Below are 13682 nucleotides of genomic sequence, written 5' to 3'. Positions count from 1 at the left end.
GTTTTGGGGGGTCTTGTCCTGCTTACGAGGGGTTAAACCAGATCCAGTGCTACTAACTGGGGGTATCACCTGGCTCTATATCATCAGAGCCGCGTGTTTTAAGGCTTAAGTTTCAATATGACAGCCTAGTGCATTCTAGGAGCCGTTGTTTCGGCGCTGTAGTATAGCTGCATTGAATGAATGCACCTGATGGCAATCATCTGGAACTGAACAGAGACACTCAGGCACCCTGGCCAAATGGGAAGAAGAGGCGACGCCGGATCTCACTGCTAATCGTGCCTCTGCAGGGCTCGCATCTGTAGGGATGATGATCGTGACTCTCTGTAGGGTTCGTGCCTCTGTAGGGCTCTTGCTTCTTTCTCCATTGTGGGTTCCTTTGAAATGTTGAAAAGTCTACATTTGGCCTTGGCTGGCTCATCTATTGGAGACTTGGAGGAGAAGGAGGGGGAGGCTGGGGGAGACCGGAGGCTTGGAAGAGGAGGAGGAAGACAGACTGAGGGAGAGCAGAGGATTGAGGGTGGAGAGGGGAGAGACTGAGAGGGAGCGGAGCCTTGGAGGTGGAAGAGAGCGAGAGGCTGAGACTTGAAGATGGAGGAGAGAGAGACTGGAGGGAGAGTGGAGGCTTGGAGGTGAGGGAGAGAGCGGCTGGGGGAGAGCAGAGTCTGTAGTGGATGAGAGAGGAGCTGTGGAGGTGTGGAAACTCAGAAGTGCATTGTTGACCTTCTTGCTTTCTCACGTTTGCTTGAAAGTTTACCATTTGCCCACTCTAAAAAAAGAGTTTTCTCAGGGTCGCTCCCTCACCTCAGGGCACTCTTCTCAAGCTTTTACGCTCACCACTTTCAAATGTCACCAGCCACCACTGTTGGTGAGTGAGGGATCTTTTTAAACACAGGCATGACTCCTCGTGCCAACGCTCTTAGTTGGGAATCACTCTTCTGTTGATTGTTAATTTATGTGTCACTAGGGGACCAAGAGTGGCTCCATAAGTATTCCCTTCCTCTCCTGTTGATTTGATTTATTTAATTTATAGCGATACCACAGCTGTGGAAAGATAGGATGTGTGCATTAATCCGGTTGTGTAATTATTAGAATTTGTTGTCTTTCCTTTCATGGTACCTTGCAGATGAAGTTGGAGCCACTAGGTACTCCTGGTCTTGACTCTTTAAATGGGAGGTGTCTGGAGGAGCGGTCAGAGGGGGACGTCTCCAGCCCGGCGTCCACGGGGACACAGGTGAAGCCATCCACATCTTGTTCCTTCTCCCTCATGCCCCACATGTCGGTGTCCACTTCTCTATGTTGTCCCAAGTCGGCTCTAGATCGCCTGCACTGCGGATCCGCATCATTTAGACCTACTATGTGGCTCAATTCTAGCCCTTTCCCCTTTGTGCCCTCTCACCTGCAAGTGATCTGGGACACTGGTGACCCCAGTGCAGTGGTGCGGGCTATTATCCTGTAGTAAGTGTTCGGTGGGGAGCTAACCTCATATGATGTGGGGAACCACCCAGAGATCCTGGAGTATCTTTGAGAAGTTGAATGGAATTCACAAAGATTTGCTTAATGGCACAAGTGCTGCATCAGTTTAGTGTCTGTGTGGTTTTGTGTGGAGTGGGCATGTACCTGAGAAGGCCAGCTAAGAGGCATACTAGGCACTACTTAATCCGTTTTGGCCGGAAAGAGGAAGTGGATGATAATGTATCAACTACTTGTCTGTAATTCCATAACTTTCAGTCCATCCTTTCTTCTTTGAGTCATTATGTAGGAGCCTCCCAATCCAACATAGTCACTGAGAGCGGCAGACCCGGATGCGTGAGTGCAAGTAGGGATGGCTTCAGAGTAGATGGTCTTAATATACGGCCACTAGAGGGTGTATGAGAGGCTAAACTTGTTTGATGACAAGGTATATGGCAAAGGAGTGCCTGTATGGTGAAGAAGATTCACCTCAATCTATAACGACTGGACTGAGGAAATGTGGGCGTAGAGTACTGGAGGTGCCAGTAAGTAATTGAAGACTTTATATGGATTGGTGCCCATACTAAATAAGGCCTTCATACAGGAGCGCTGTGGTGGACAAGTGCCTGAGGCCACAGAGTAGAATTTCAGTATTAGAAACTCTGCCTCCTTCAAATTTCCAAAGGTGAATGAAACTACTTGATGTTGACAAAGTTGCTAAGTTTTCAGTCCTATCGATTTAGGGTGTAGAGAAGTGTTCTAAAATCGCTTTTCAATCAATCAATCAAGTGGCTTGTAAAATGCGACTACTCATCCGTAAGGGTCTCAAGGCACTGCATAGTGTTTACTCACGGTAAAAAAGGTGAGGCTTTTCTTTCATCAGAAACTTAGCCTAAGTAATTTCTTTTGATTTTTTTAAAACTTTATCAGCAACCCTGGCAGCTTCTTTGGGAAGTCTGGTTTGTTTCTTAAAAACTATTATCAGATTTATTTAGAAGAATCCTAGGTGACATTTCACTCTTACCTGAGAGCCGTAGGATTTATCAAGCATGGACTTGAAGACCCCTCACCCTACTGTGAAGGTCTGATGTGCACTCAGGGGCAGTGTTGGAAGCACACTTTGCCCTACAGTGTATGGTCTATGCTATGCTCTTATCAACAGTTCACTAATGCTCTCTGCTGATGGTTGACGACGTGTTTTGCTCTTCCCTAGGACCCTCTGCTTGGGATGCTGGATGGCCGGGATGACCTCGATAAGGAGGATGGAAAACTAGAAGCGGACGTGGTGTACGAGACAAACTGCCACTGGGAAGGCTGCAGCAAGGAGTTCGACCTACAGGAACAGCTTGTGCATGTGAGTTTCTACCCTCAGGTATTTGGGGAAATACTGAAGAGCAAGAGTACCTGTCCTGTTATTACAGCTCTTGAGTAAGATATTAATGTGGTCGGTTAATGTTCATGTTAAAGAATCGATTTTTAGAAAATTGGCTATATGACATGGGTGCCATCTGGCCACAAAATGCGGCACTGTCCCTTAAAAAAAACTTTAATATGCTCTATGTAACCTTACATTTTTGGCATCACATTTCCCTTCATCAGTAGTAGAAACTGGCCAAAGACAAAATGTTTGCAACTGATGTACAAGGAGGTTAATTGAACCACCATGCTAGTTGATCAAAGCACTATCAGCATGAGGAGAAGGATTGACCCTATTTGTCCTAGCTACTGCCAGATGGCCATGATACCCAGACCTTCTGAAGTATAAATCTCGGCAGCCATAATTTTTCTTTCAATGTTCTCCGATGGTCCAAGTGCAACTCCTCATCCCAGAAGGCGAACAACTGACCTCTGCTCTGTTCCTCTCCAGCACATCAACAACGAGCACATCCACGGCGAAAAGAAAGAGTTTGTGTGTCACTGGCAGGACTGCTCGCGAGAGCAGAGGCCCTTCAAAGCGCAGTACATGCTTGTGGTCCACATGCGCAGGCACACGGGCGAGAAACCCCACAAATGTACGGTGAGTAGCCATGTGTCGTGACAAGGTGTCAAGGGGACGCACAACTGGGTGTGTACTAGGTTCAGCTGACAATGAGGGTGTAAAGAATAAATCCAGAGAGGGAGGAGTGCGTGACTGAGGGAGAAGGGCCAATATAAGCCGATAGATGGCTAAGTAGGCTAAGCTCTTATCGCGGACATACGCCGTGATCTGCAAGTCGTGAGTTTGAACCTCTCATGCTTACTTGGGTGTTATATTGCCAAAAAAAGCTATTCAATTTAGCAACCATGCAATATAATATTAGTGAATGTAATTTACAGTGTATAGAAATTACTGGAGTACACTATATTTAAAAAAATAATTATTATTAGAGATCCTCAACCAGGAAAACTTAGCGGGAAAACTAAGTGGAAACTAAGTGGGAACACCGACGATATTTTTCCCCCACTGACATATACTGTGGACACTAAAGAAGCATAAATATAAAATCTGGGTTTAAGGAATTTGTAGAACTCCTATCAAAAGACATTTATCCAGAAGGCATTGCTGCCAAGAAGCTAAGGGTCTTGCCAGATTACAGTGTAGAAATCGAATCTCACAGTTAGGCTGCTTTATAGGAAAATCTGGAGATTTTCTGTCAGGACTCCGCCTTCGAAACATCAGTGGGGTTCGGAAGAGTCAGTAATCTTGTCCATGGTCTAAAGCTGCACAAAGCTTGCGAGAAAATCCTTCAGGTGGTGGACATTTAAGCGGCTCTGCGGTATTTAAAAAAAGGTTATAGGATAAAAACGGATTGCAGAGGAGTAAAACAGATCTTTAGACTTCATAGGGGCATATCAACAACAACCGGCGATAATTATCTCTAAGCGCACTTAGCGCTAGGATAATTATGGCCGGCTAGCGTGAATTTTTATCGCTGGGATAGCGTGCTATTAGCAACGCTTATCTCAATAGCGATAAAAATCCTCACGCTAACAGGCTAACGTAAGATTATCGCTGGAAACCCAGCGATAATCTCATGTTACCTTGTTGATAGGGACAGACAAACTTAGCCATGATATCCTCCTTCCATAGGATATCATGGCTAAGTCAGAAAAATACCAGACGTAAAAAAGCAGCGTTAACCACGGTTAGCGCTGCTTTTTTTGTCTCTAACATGGTTAGCGACATTCTTGATAATAGGAGAAATGTCGCTTACTCTTACTCATTAGAGATGCAAGGGGAAGCGTAGAGTAAAAGGGTGCTAACATGCAAATTTGCATGTTAGCACCCTGTTGTTGATAGGGCGCTAGTTTTATCTCTCCTTTTTTGGCTTTTAAAGCCAAAAAAGCAGAGATAAAGCCCTTGTTGATATGCCCCTTAGTTTCTTTATTGTGTTAAATTGGACATGGGCCCAACACTCTTATCTGTGGACACCAACGATGCATCTGAACTACAGACATGTGTACCCTCTTCTCACTATTGAGCTGTTATATTGTCGTCCATGTTGATGTCTCATAACAGCCTCATTTCCTTTGTGTTTTGTCTTACAGTTCGAGAGCTGCAACAAGGCCTACTCACGGCTGGAGAACCTGAAAACCCACCTGCGGTCCCACACGGGCGAGAAGCCGTATGTCTGCGAGCACGAGGGCTGCAACAAAGCCTTTTCCAACGCGTCTGACCGGGCTAAGCACCAGAACCGAACCCACTCAAATGAGGTACAGAGTGGACCGGTCACGCCATGTCAGAGGCGGTTAACAGTAAAGCAGTAGAAAGCAGGATCCCTAGAACTCCACCTGTTATGCCATACTGCCCTGTCTTTCTGGGCTGTATGTCAGAAAAGGGACGGGAAAAATATAATCTGAAATAAATATTGTTCCTAGATAGCAACTGCAAAAATGCTGTCAAGTTGAGGGTAGATTATCTGATATTAACTCAAGGGGGTTGATATTTTCACAAAAGATATTTAGGACACTAAATTTATGTAAGAAGTTGAGTCCACAATATTCTGGTACCCTACCACCCTGCTTGCTTTACTATCCGAAAAATCAAGAGATGTGTTTTCTGTGAGTGTGCTCACATAAAGCTGCTGCCAAAAGCCAAGCCAGAAATCCCTCGTCAAATTGAGCTTGAGGGAGTCTACCTGTTAACGCGACACCTGCCACTCATTCATATTCACCCAACAACTCCTTGAGGTTAAACAAAACTACCCCTTATCACCCAAAGGACGAGAGGTGCAAATAGTATTAGATATTAAGGGCCTCATTTACAAGGCCATAGCACCGCTGGTGCGTCACTTTTTTTCACAAACCGGCAGCACAGTGTGCCTGCGCATATTTACAAGGCCACGTAAAGTCACCATGCATGACTTTTCATGGCCTTGTAAATATGGGCCCATTTCACGCATTACTCTGTGTGAAAGAGGTGTTCCATGGGTGTTGCTGTGGATGTTTCCATGCAACATCCATGGAACCTGACACATTCATAGATTTAAAAAGGTTTGTAAAGCTGGGAATCCTACACCTCCTCAAGGGAGGCGTTGGAGTGGTGCAACGAGGAGAAATACTTTTATTTCTCCTCCTTTTTTCCTCTTTCTATGTGTGCTAGCACACATTGAAAAAGGATGTGGACCGTTGGCTGCGCTGCCGCCTCTGGTGCTGGAAACCAGGGTTCGAGCCTCGGGGTCGCGTCCACATCCTGTGATTCTGGGCAAATCACTTAATCTCCCCGTGCCTGAATGTGTAATGTAAGCACGGTGCTATGTAAAGCGCTCCAATACCTTCGGGTCGAGTTTGCGCTATATAAATATGCAAAAAAAACCAATAGTTAAAAAAACACCAATTTAAAACCTATATATTGCAAAAAATGGGTTCTTTTGCAACAGGTATGAAAAGGGGGAGCCGGAGTAAAGACACCCAGATGCAAATAAAACTTGTGGTGCAGGTGTTACTTGTACCCGAGTTACACCTAATTGTAAAATATTGAGGTTAATGCATCCAAGTGCTAGGTAGAGAAGTTTTGTGCGTGCTTTTACTCATGGCTTTGTGGTTTGCTTATGCAGTTCCCACAAAGTAGGTCCCTTTGGCACTTGTCTGCACAAACACAGGACTGAGTGCAACTTGCACTCAAATCCGGATAGATGTTAATGTACAACAGGATGAAAACTGCATTGGTTTACAATTTTAGATTACCCACCTGGTATATTTAACCCTCAAAGTGTTTTGCAAAAAGAGGAAAATCGCTATTTCTAAATCACCTGGTGGAAATCTACGTGTGAAAATCCGAGGCCGAACGATTTTGATGTAAATATTTTAAAACCCAGTAAATGTTAAGGAACGGCCTAAAAGATTAGAATTTCACGGTTAGTAACAAACACAATGACCAAAATGGTCGGTGACGCTTAAAAGTTTATAAACTCCACTGTCGAGTGTTTCAAGTATGATCTGGACTCATCTGCTCCATAAACCTATACAAACCCTGATCATTAGAGTAACCCTAATTTAATCTTCTCTCCTCACTGTTTCACAGTTTAGACTCTGCCCGCTCCTTGGGATAAAAGTTTATGAAATCACCTGACTGTTTTCTGAGAGCTGTCGATTTGGATAATATCAAATTCCCTAACCCAGAAACACAGTTGCACTAGCCCTTTTCCAAGAAACGTAGGGGCATATCAGCAACAACCGGTGATAATTATCGCTAAGCGCACTTAGCGCTAGGATAATTATCGCCGGCTAGCGTGGATTTTTATCGCTGAGATAGCGTGCTATTAGCAACGCTTATCTCAAAAGCGATAAAAATCCTAGTGCTAACTGCCTAACGTGAGATTATCGCTGGAAACCCAGCGATAATCTCATGAAATGTGGCATTAGCTTGTTGATAGGGCCTCACAAACTTAGCCATGATATCCACCTTCCATAGGATATCATGGCTAAGTCAGTCCTGAAGCAGGCATAAGGAAAGTAGCGATAACAGGGGTTATCGCTACTTTTCCTGCCGCTATGCTTCATCGTGTGGGACTTGATGATTGGAGAAATGTTGCTTAGCGACATTTCTCCTGTCATGTCAGGTCAGGAACGCCCACTTTGCATCTCATTAGAAATGCAAAGCTGGGCGTTAGGAATTCCTGCGCTAAGGCAAGTTTTCACGCGTTAGCGTGAGCTTGCTAATTAGGCGATAAAATTCTATCACCTCGCCTTGCTGATATGCCCCTTAATTGCTAGGTCCCGCACTCTTCATCCTAATCCAAGAGATCCTCCTGAACAACTGTACAGAAAAGCCCTATCAAGTATGCAGTGCAGAGGAAATCTGCAGACCGTTCAAGAAAATCGAAAGGCTCTGGGCACAAGTTTTTGTCCAGGAATTAACACCATTAAATATTCAGTGACATTTCTCCTGTCATGTCAGTTCAGGTACGCCCACTTTGTATCTCATTAGAGATGCAAAGCTGGGCGTTAAGAATTCGTGCGCTAAAGCAAGGTTTCACACGTTAGCGTGACCTTGCTAATTAGGCGATATAATTATCGCCGCTTTTTGGCCGAAAACGCCCGCAAAAGCGGCGATAATTTACTATCGCCAACTTGTAGATATGCCCCATAACCATTTTTACCGAAAATATACCCTTTCCCACACACATTGCTCTGCAGGTCACATCTCATAATTCCTTACCAATAGACGATGCGGTTACAGTTTGTTTTGGGAATGAGCTTGAAGTAATTGTGTTCATGGTTAAATATTCGTTAGATAACTAACCAAGCTCAGCAAAACCCCTTAGCTAGGCGCATGTTTTATCACTCGGTATATATATACTTCTAAATTCCCACACGAGGGCAGTGACGTTCCATGAACCATCTGTGATCTGCATTCCTTAGTATGCTGTTTCCAAGAGACTCCAGATAACCCTCCTCCAAGGCCATAAATACCTTCCTCATACAACTCACTTTAATTAGTAAAATATATAAATGTTTTATTTCCGAAATGCTTCTGTGAATTGTAAACATCCATTATTGTTCCAGAGCCCCACCTCCCTTTAAAAAAATAATAATAACCTGAACCGATGTGTTCATCAAATATTTCGTCAAAGGAATGTCCAAAAATACTTACAAAAAAAGAGAAGGGAAGAATGAAGTAGGAAGTAAGGGCCTGATGCCCGAAATTTTCAACCACAAAAAGTGGTTACAAATTGTGCACTGACGTTTTGCGAATGGAAAGAATTGTGTGAACTGACCTATGTAATAATAAGTTGGTTCACAAAATTTCAAATTTTAGTCGGCTTCTATCCGACCCGCTCAATATTCATGTGGCAAGTTTCAAATTTGTGACTACAATTGGATGCCATCACAGTCTTGGTGTCCTGCTGGGGTTAGCATGTCTATGAGCTCATCTTTAATAAAGTAAACTTTCCTTTTTGATGCAATCCATTTTCCTTGAAGGAAATGGAATTGTATTTAAAAAGATTTTTTTTTTTTTAAAGTTTGTTTACGAGTTTGCAGTGGTCCCCAGGACCACCGCCTACTTCCCAATAAACTGTGATCAGGTTACACTCCCAAAACAAGGATCCATCCCTTAATGAATCGCTATTTCAAAGAGAACACCCTAAACATGTTCCAAACAGCAGTTCTTTATGCCTTTGTAAACCCATGTTGTGATTCAGTAACCTTTTACTAAAATACAAATGGGGTTTAATACATAACAAATAGCCACTTTACAGTCGCAAACCCTGTGATTTTGAGAAACATCGGCTTTGAGACTGCAAAATGGATTTGTACATCTTCGGAAGATTTCATGAAAGTTCAGAGTTTCTGACAGGCCAGTGTGTTTAGTACAGTCAATCACATGTCAGGTTTGCCTGATGTGACTGTCTACCTGTTCTTCAGCTAAATCCCATTTTTAGAATAACTGAATATATATGTAGGCTAGAATACATTTTGTCGATATTAACAGTGGGTGTGGAGGCGCTGAAAGAACAAGAGTGGAGGGTGCTACAAAATAACCATCCTGGAGTTCAGAAGGCTAATGAGCATATAGGTGCCTTTAAATTTTGTTTTTATCTTGTCCCATTTGCTGTGCTTTCAAGAACAGAGTTCAAATGTCCGACTATGGGGCTGATTATGATGCCAGACAGACCCGAGTCCGTCCAGCATCGCACTGGAACTGGAACCGAACGACCTCCAGTCGTCGGTTCCAGCCCAGGAATTAGGATGTGACCGAACCTTGTTCCTTCGTAATCCTATACTTTGCTATGAGAGCATGCATTCCGAACAGAATGCATGCTCTCATAGCAAAAATCTAAGGTGCATTTCATCCCTGCACCACGAGGCAGGCACCAATAGGGGGGCACTATGGTGCCCCCTAGGCTGCCATTCAGCAGCCTTGCACTCATGGGGCCCTGCAGGGGGGCCCCAAAGCTGTTTCCCACTGCCTTTTTGTGCCAGAAAAGCCAGCACAAAAAGGCAGTGAGAAACTGCCATCGTAATCCCTCAGGCAGAAAGAGCCGGCCAAGGGATTACTGTGGTCCTTCCGAATGGCGGATGGGCTCTCTGAGCCTGTCGTTAGCCATTCGGAAGACTGATTTGGATTCCTTTCCGACCGAGCCCATCGAAATGGCTCGGTCGGAGCCCTTCCTGCCCGCATCGTAATCGGGCCTAATGTCTTTTGACAAATTTCTGCCTATTATTTTAAAAGGGAGATTGGTCTTTTCTTTCTCTAACTGTAAAGTGATAGGATTTTGTATACTAAACTATGACGATCTTGCTGGGTACTGGGAATGTGGAAGGAAAGGCTGTTGGACGTCATTTTTTTGTAATACACAATAAAGTGTAACTATATGTAAATGAACTGTACAAATATTTCAGAATATATCAGCAGTTAGGGAAGCACAAATAAACCCATTTTTTCTGTAATTCTGAAATGTGATGGAAACAAAAAATGTAATACTATCAAAAATAATCAATACACTTGGTGATGCATGAATGAAATATTCAATTAAACCCATTTCCGCACGTTATTGTTTGAGCACTGTTTAGTTTTATCAGGAAACCTGCATGTCTGTGCCAATTTAGTGCCCATCTCAATGAAAAATGTGATATCTGTACAGGACAGTGTGCTACCATACCATACTTTAGGAATATGTTTGCAACAATGTGCTCCAAAATGCACCATCAATTACATACTAAACCCTTCTCACTCTCTCACTGAATACATTTTCTACACTTATTCTTTGTGTGACTCTTTTTCACAACCCCTTCAATTCTGTTAGATGAATGACAGCACCCCCACTCTGAAAACTGTTGCAGCACATTTGGTGGAGGGGACTTGGGAGCCATAAGTGGCCAGGATATAATAAGGGAACATGCTGATGCTCAGGGAGCCTCATGCTAGAGAGCATGTGATTTAGTAGCGTGTTTGAAGCCACACAGCTCGAAAAAGAAACACATTCCTGGCCTGAGCTGGCTACTGATGCCTTGTTTTTAAATCTGAGTGCAAATAATGGCTTTATTTGGAAAGATGCTCTCTCTTACTCATCCTCTCTTCCTGTGCCAGAAACCCTACGTGTGCAAGATCCCCGGCTGCACCAAGAGGTACACAGACCCCAGCTCGCTGCGCAAGCACGTGAAGACAGTGCACGGACCCGAGGCGCACATCACCAAGAAGCACAGAGGGGAGGGCATCATGAGAGCCCTTGGGGGAACTGACGGGTTGAGGTCCCTGGCAGGACCTAGCGGAGAGCAGGAGCTGGACGGCAGGCGAGAGGAGGGCAAACTGATGGTGCCAGAGGGGGCGCTGGTAAGCAAGGACACACACTATGCATTCTGCTCATTTTGGAAATGTAGGGGACCATGAAAAGAGCGCAATCTAATATATTACTAAAGACACAACACAATCAGCCTTTCCTACCAAGCCAGCTTAGAATTCCAACCATCCATTCCCTCACAAGTTCTGTGCCTAAACCTAAAACAGGGCTACTGGATTTATGCAGGAGCGGTAGACCAAATTATGTGGGAGGGAGGACCAATTTATGCTGAAGAAAAAGAAAATTATGCTGCAGCACAATTTGTGGCAGTATTACTTTATTATTTTATCCTTTTTACACTTGTTAACAGTATAATAGTATCTAGGCAGCAAACGCAGGGATCGCAAGCACCCCCACCTTCCGCTCTTACCTGCCGCCGTCGCGAGGGCAGCAAATGCAGGGACCACCACGGGCGGCCAAAGGTCTAGCTACGCCACTGACCATTACACCTCAGTAGTACCAGTTTAACATCTAAATAGAGCAATCAACATGACTGAAACGATAACCAGTTAACCTTTGCAAGCAGTTTTCCATGGAGCGGAAATATGCATGTCAGCGTTTTTAGTAAGTTTTGATCCATTGAACTAGAAACAATTGTCTTGTTAAAATTTGCAAATTGTACAGCAGATGAAAGATTATATCGAAAGTGCAGTAAATCCGTAATTATGAGGAAAATGCCACGGCCGCATAATCACATCGAGTGGCCCTGATCTAAACTGCCAAGGACATGCAGCTTCTTCCCAGGCTCTGTGCCTATAGTGCTAAAGGCATACAAGATCCCAACCAACCTCTTCCTCGCAGGCTGTGTACTACAGTGCCACATGCACACACGGGTCCCATGCAACCCTTTATGCCCTGGCTTGCACTTAGAGTAAGAGGCACATACAGGATCCCTACGGCCATCGCCCTCCCAGGCTGACGATGGTGGGACCGCTAATCTTAATTGGAATTCAAACCAACCTTTTCCTCCCCAGATTTTCACCTAATGTGATCATCCCAGCTTCATGATTATTCCCAGGCACTGCATCAGCCTGACTTTTCTATGCATGCTACCATAAAAAGCTAGAGAATCCAGAACCAGGCCAACCTGTCTCTCCTAGAAGAAATTTAGCGCGTCATGAAAGATCAGGAGATTTTTCTATGGGCTACAACAATCCATACTGCTGCAGAGGAATAATGCTCCTGGGTACTATGGCAGGCACTGCTGTAAAAAATACCACATTTAGCCCTGTTTTTTAGGTCTCGGCTAGACAGTGCATGAGCTGTCTCGAAGAGACGCATTGTATTCTATCTATGGGCTTACAGGCCGCTCATCTCCTACCTTTGGTAAACTTGCATGTCGCTCTCATTTTCTTTGATGCCATTCATCGTGGCATACATATGTCATGCCCTTTTCTTGTGTTTGGCCCTCCTATAGCGTATGGACCAAGTAAATGTCTCCTTACGTTGCTCCCGGTTTTAGGAGCTATTTCTTTAATTATTTTCAAGCACTCCATAGGGGGTCTTGTGTTTTCAGGCTGTCTCCACTTATCCGTGGTTCTGCTTTTCTCTTTAACCCTGCTGCCCCCGTCTTTTTCTACTCTACCCGCCCCTGCTTTTCCCCGCCCGTGTTAAACATACCCGTATACAAGTGGACACACAACTCATGAGCGTAAACTATGGATATTTGTTCACAAACACACATACCACTGAAATGCATGCACACATACATAAACAGATGCATTCCTTAAAAAGTGGTTAAAAGAAGAACAGGATATGTTTATTTTTTTTACACGATCCAATTGTATTGGAGCGCTCGCTTCATTCTCCGTCTTGCCATAGCACAAACATAAGACAAGGGTTTTGGAGCGCTTTAAGTGCTCACCAGTTACATTGCATTCGTTTTTATCGCTGATCCTGCTTCAATTAAGGTATTTTTATTCTCCTTCATTGTTGCTCTTTCCCACCTTCTCCCATCGTTGCTTGCCTATCACCATCCCCTCCTGCTTCCCTGTTTGAACTGTTCCCCAACTACCTCCCTCATCGTTGCTGCTTTTATTTTTTATGCACGATCCAATGGTATTGGAGCGCTCGTTTCATCCTTCCTCTTGCCATAGTACTAACACCAGTTGATGGTATTGGAGCGCTTTAAGTGCTCATCGGCTACATTACACAATGACACATTCATTGTCATAGGCAGGGGGGAGCATAAGTGAATTCCCAGAATCACAGATTGTTCAGCCAGCCCGACATTCTAACCTGGTTCTCCAGTTCCCCTGTCTGTAGCTCTGGCCGTTACACCACATCCTCGTTCACTACAAAGCTCCTGAACTGTTCCTCACTATCACCTCCACATTTGTTCAGCAAGACCCCGTCAACATAGAATAAGCATTGCCAAAGCAAATAGATCTTGGCAATCCCTGAACTACTGGCCCTGTCAAAGTGTGCTGTTCAGCATGGCTGAAACTCACTAAAAAAGGGCTATCATCC

General features: G+C 44.3%; 1 protein-coding gene across 1 annotated transcript in view; it reads left to right on the top strand.

Moving 5' to 3' along the window:
* The window catches only part of GLI1 (GLI family zinc finger 1), a 335487-nt gene that overhangs the window by 307983 nt on the left and 13822 nt on the right, over positions 1–13682 (top strand). The window contains exons 6-10 of the mRNA XM_085654620.1: positions 1124–1231; positions 2663–2803; positions 3317–3466; positions 4978–5142; positions 10964–11206. Coding sequence (XP_085510746.1) covers positions 1124–1231; positions 2663–2803; positions 3317–3466; positions 4978–5142; positions 10964–11206 — 807 coding nt within the window. The remainder of the gene's footprint in view (positions 1–1123; positions 1232–2662; positions 2804–3316; positions 3467–4977; positions 5143–10963; positions 11207–13682) is intronic.

This window comes from Triturus cristatus, chromosome 4_1 (genome assembly GCF_964204655.1).
Source record: "Triturus cristatus chromosome 4_1, aTriCri1.1, whole genome shotgun sequence".
In the NCBI taxonomy this organism is placed as follows: domain Eukaryota; kingdom Metazoa; phylum Chordata; class Amphibia; order Caudata; family Salamandridae; genus Triturus; species Triturus cristatus.
Note: the sequence above shows the minus strand (reverse complement) of the source record. Positions and strands in the feature narration are given on the sequence as shown.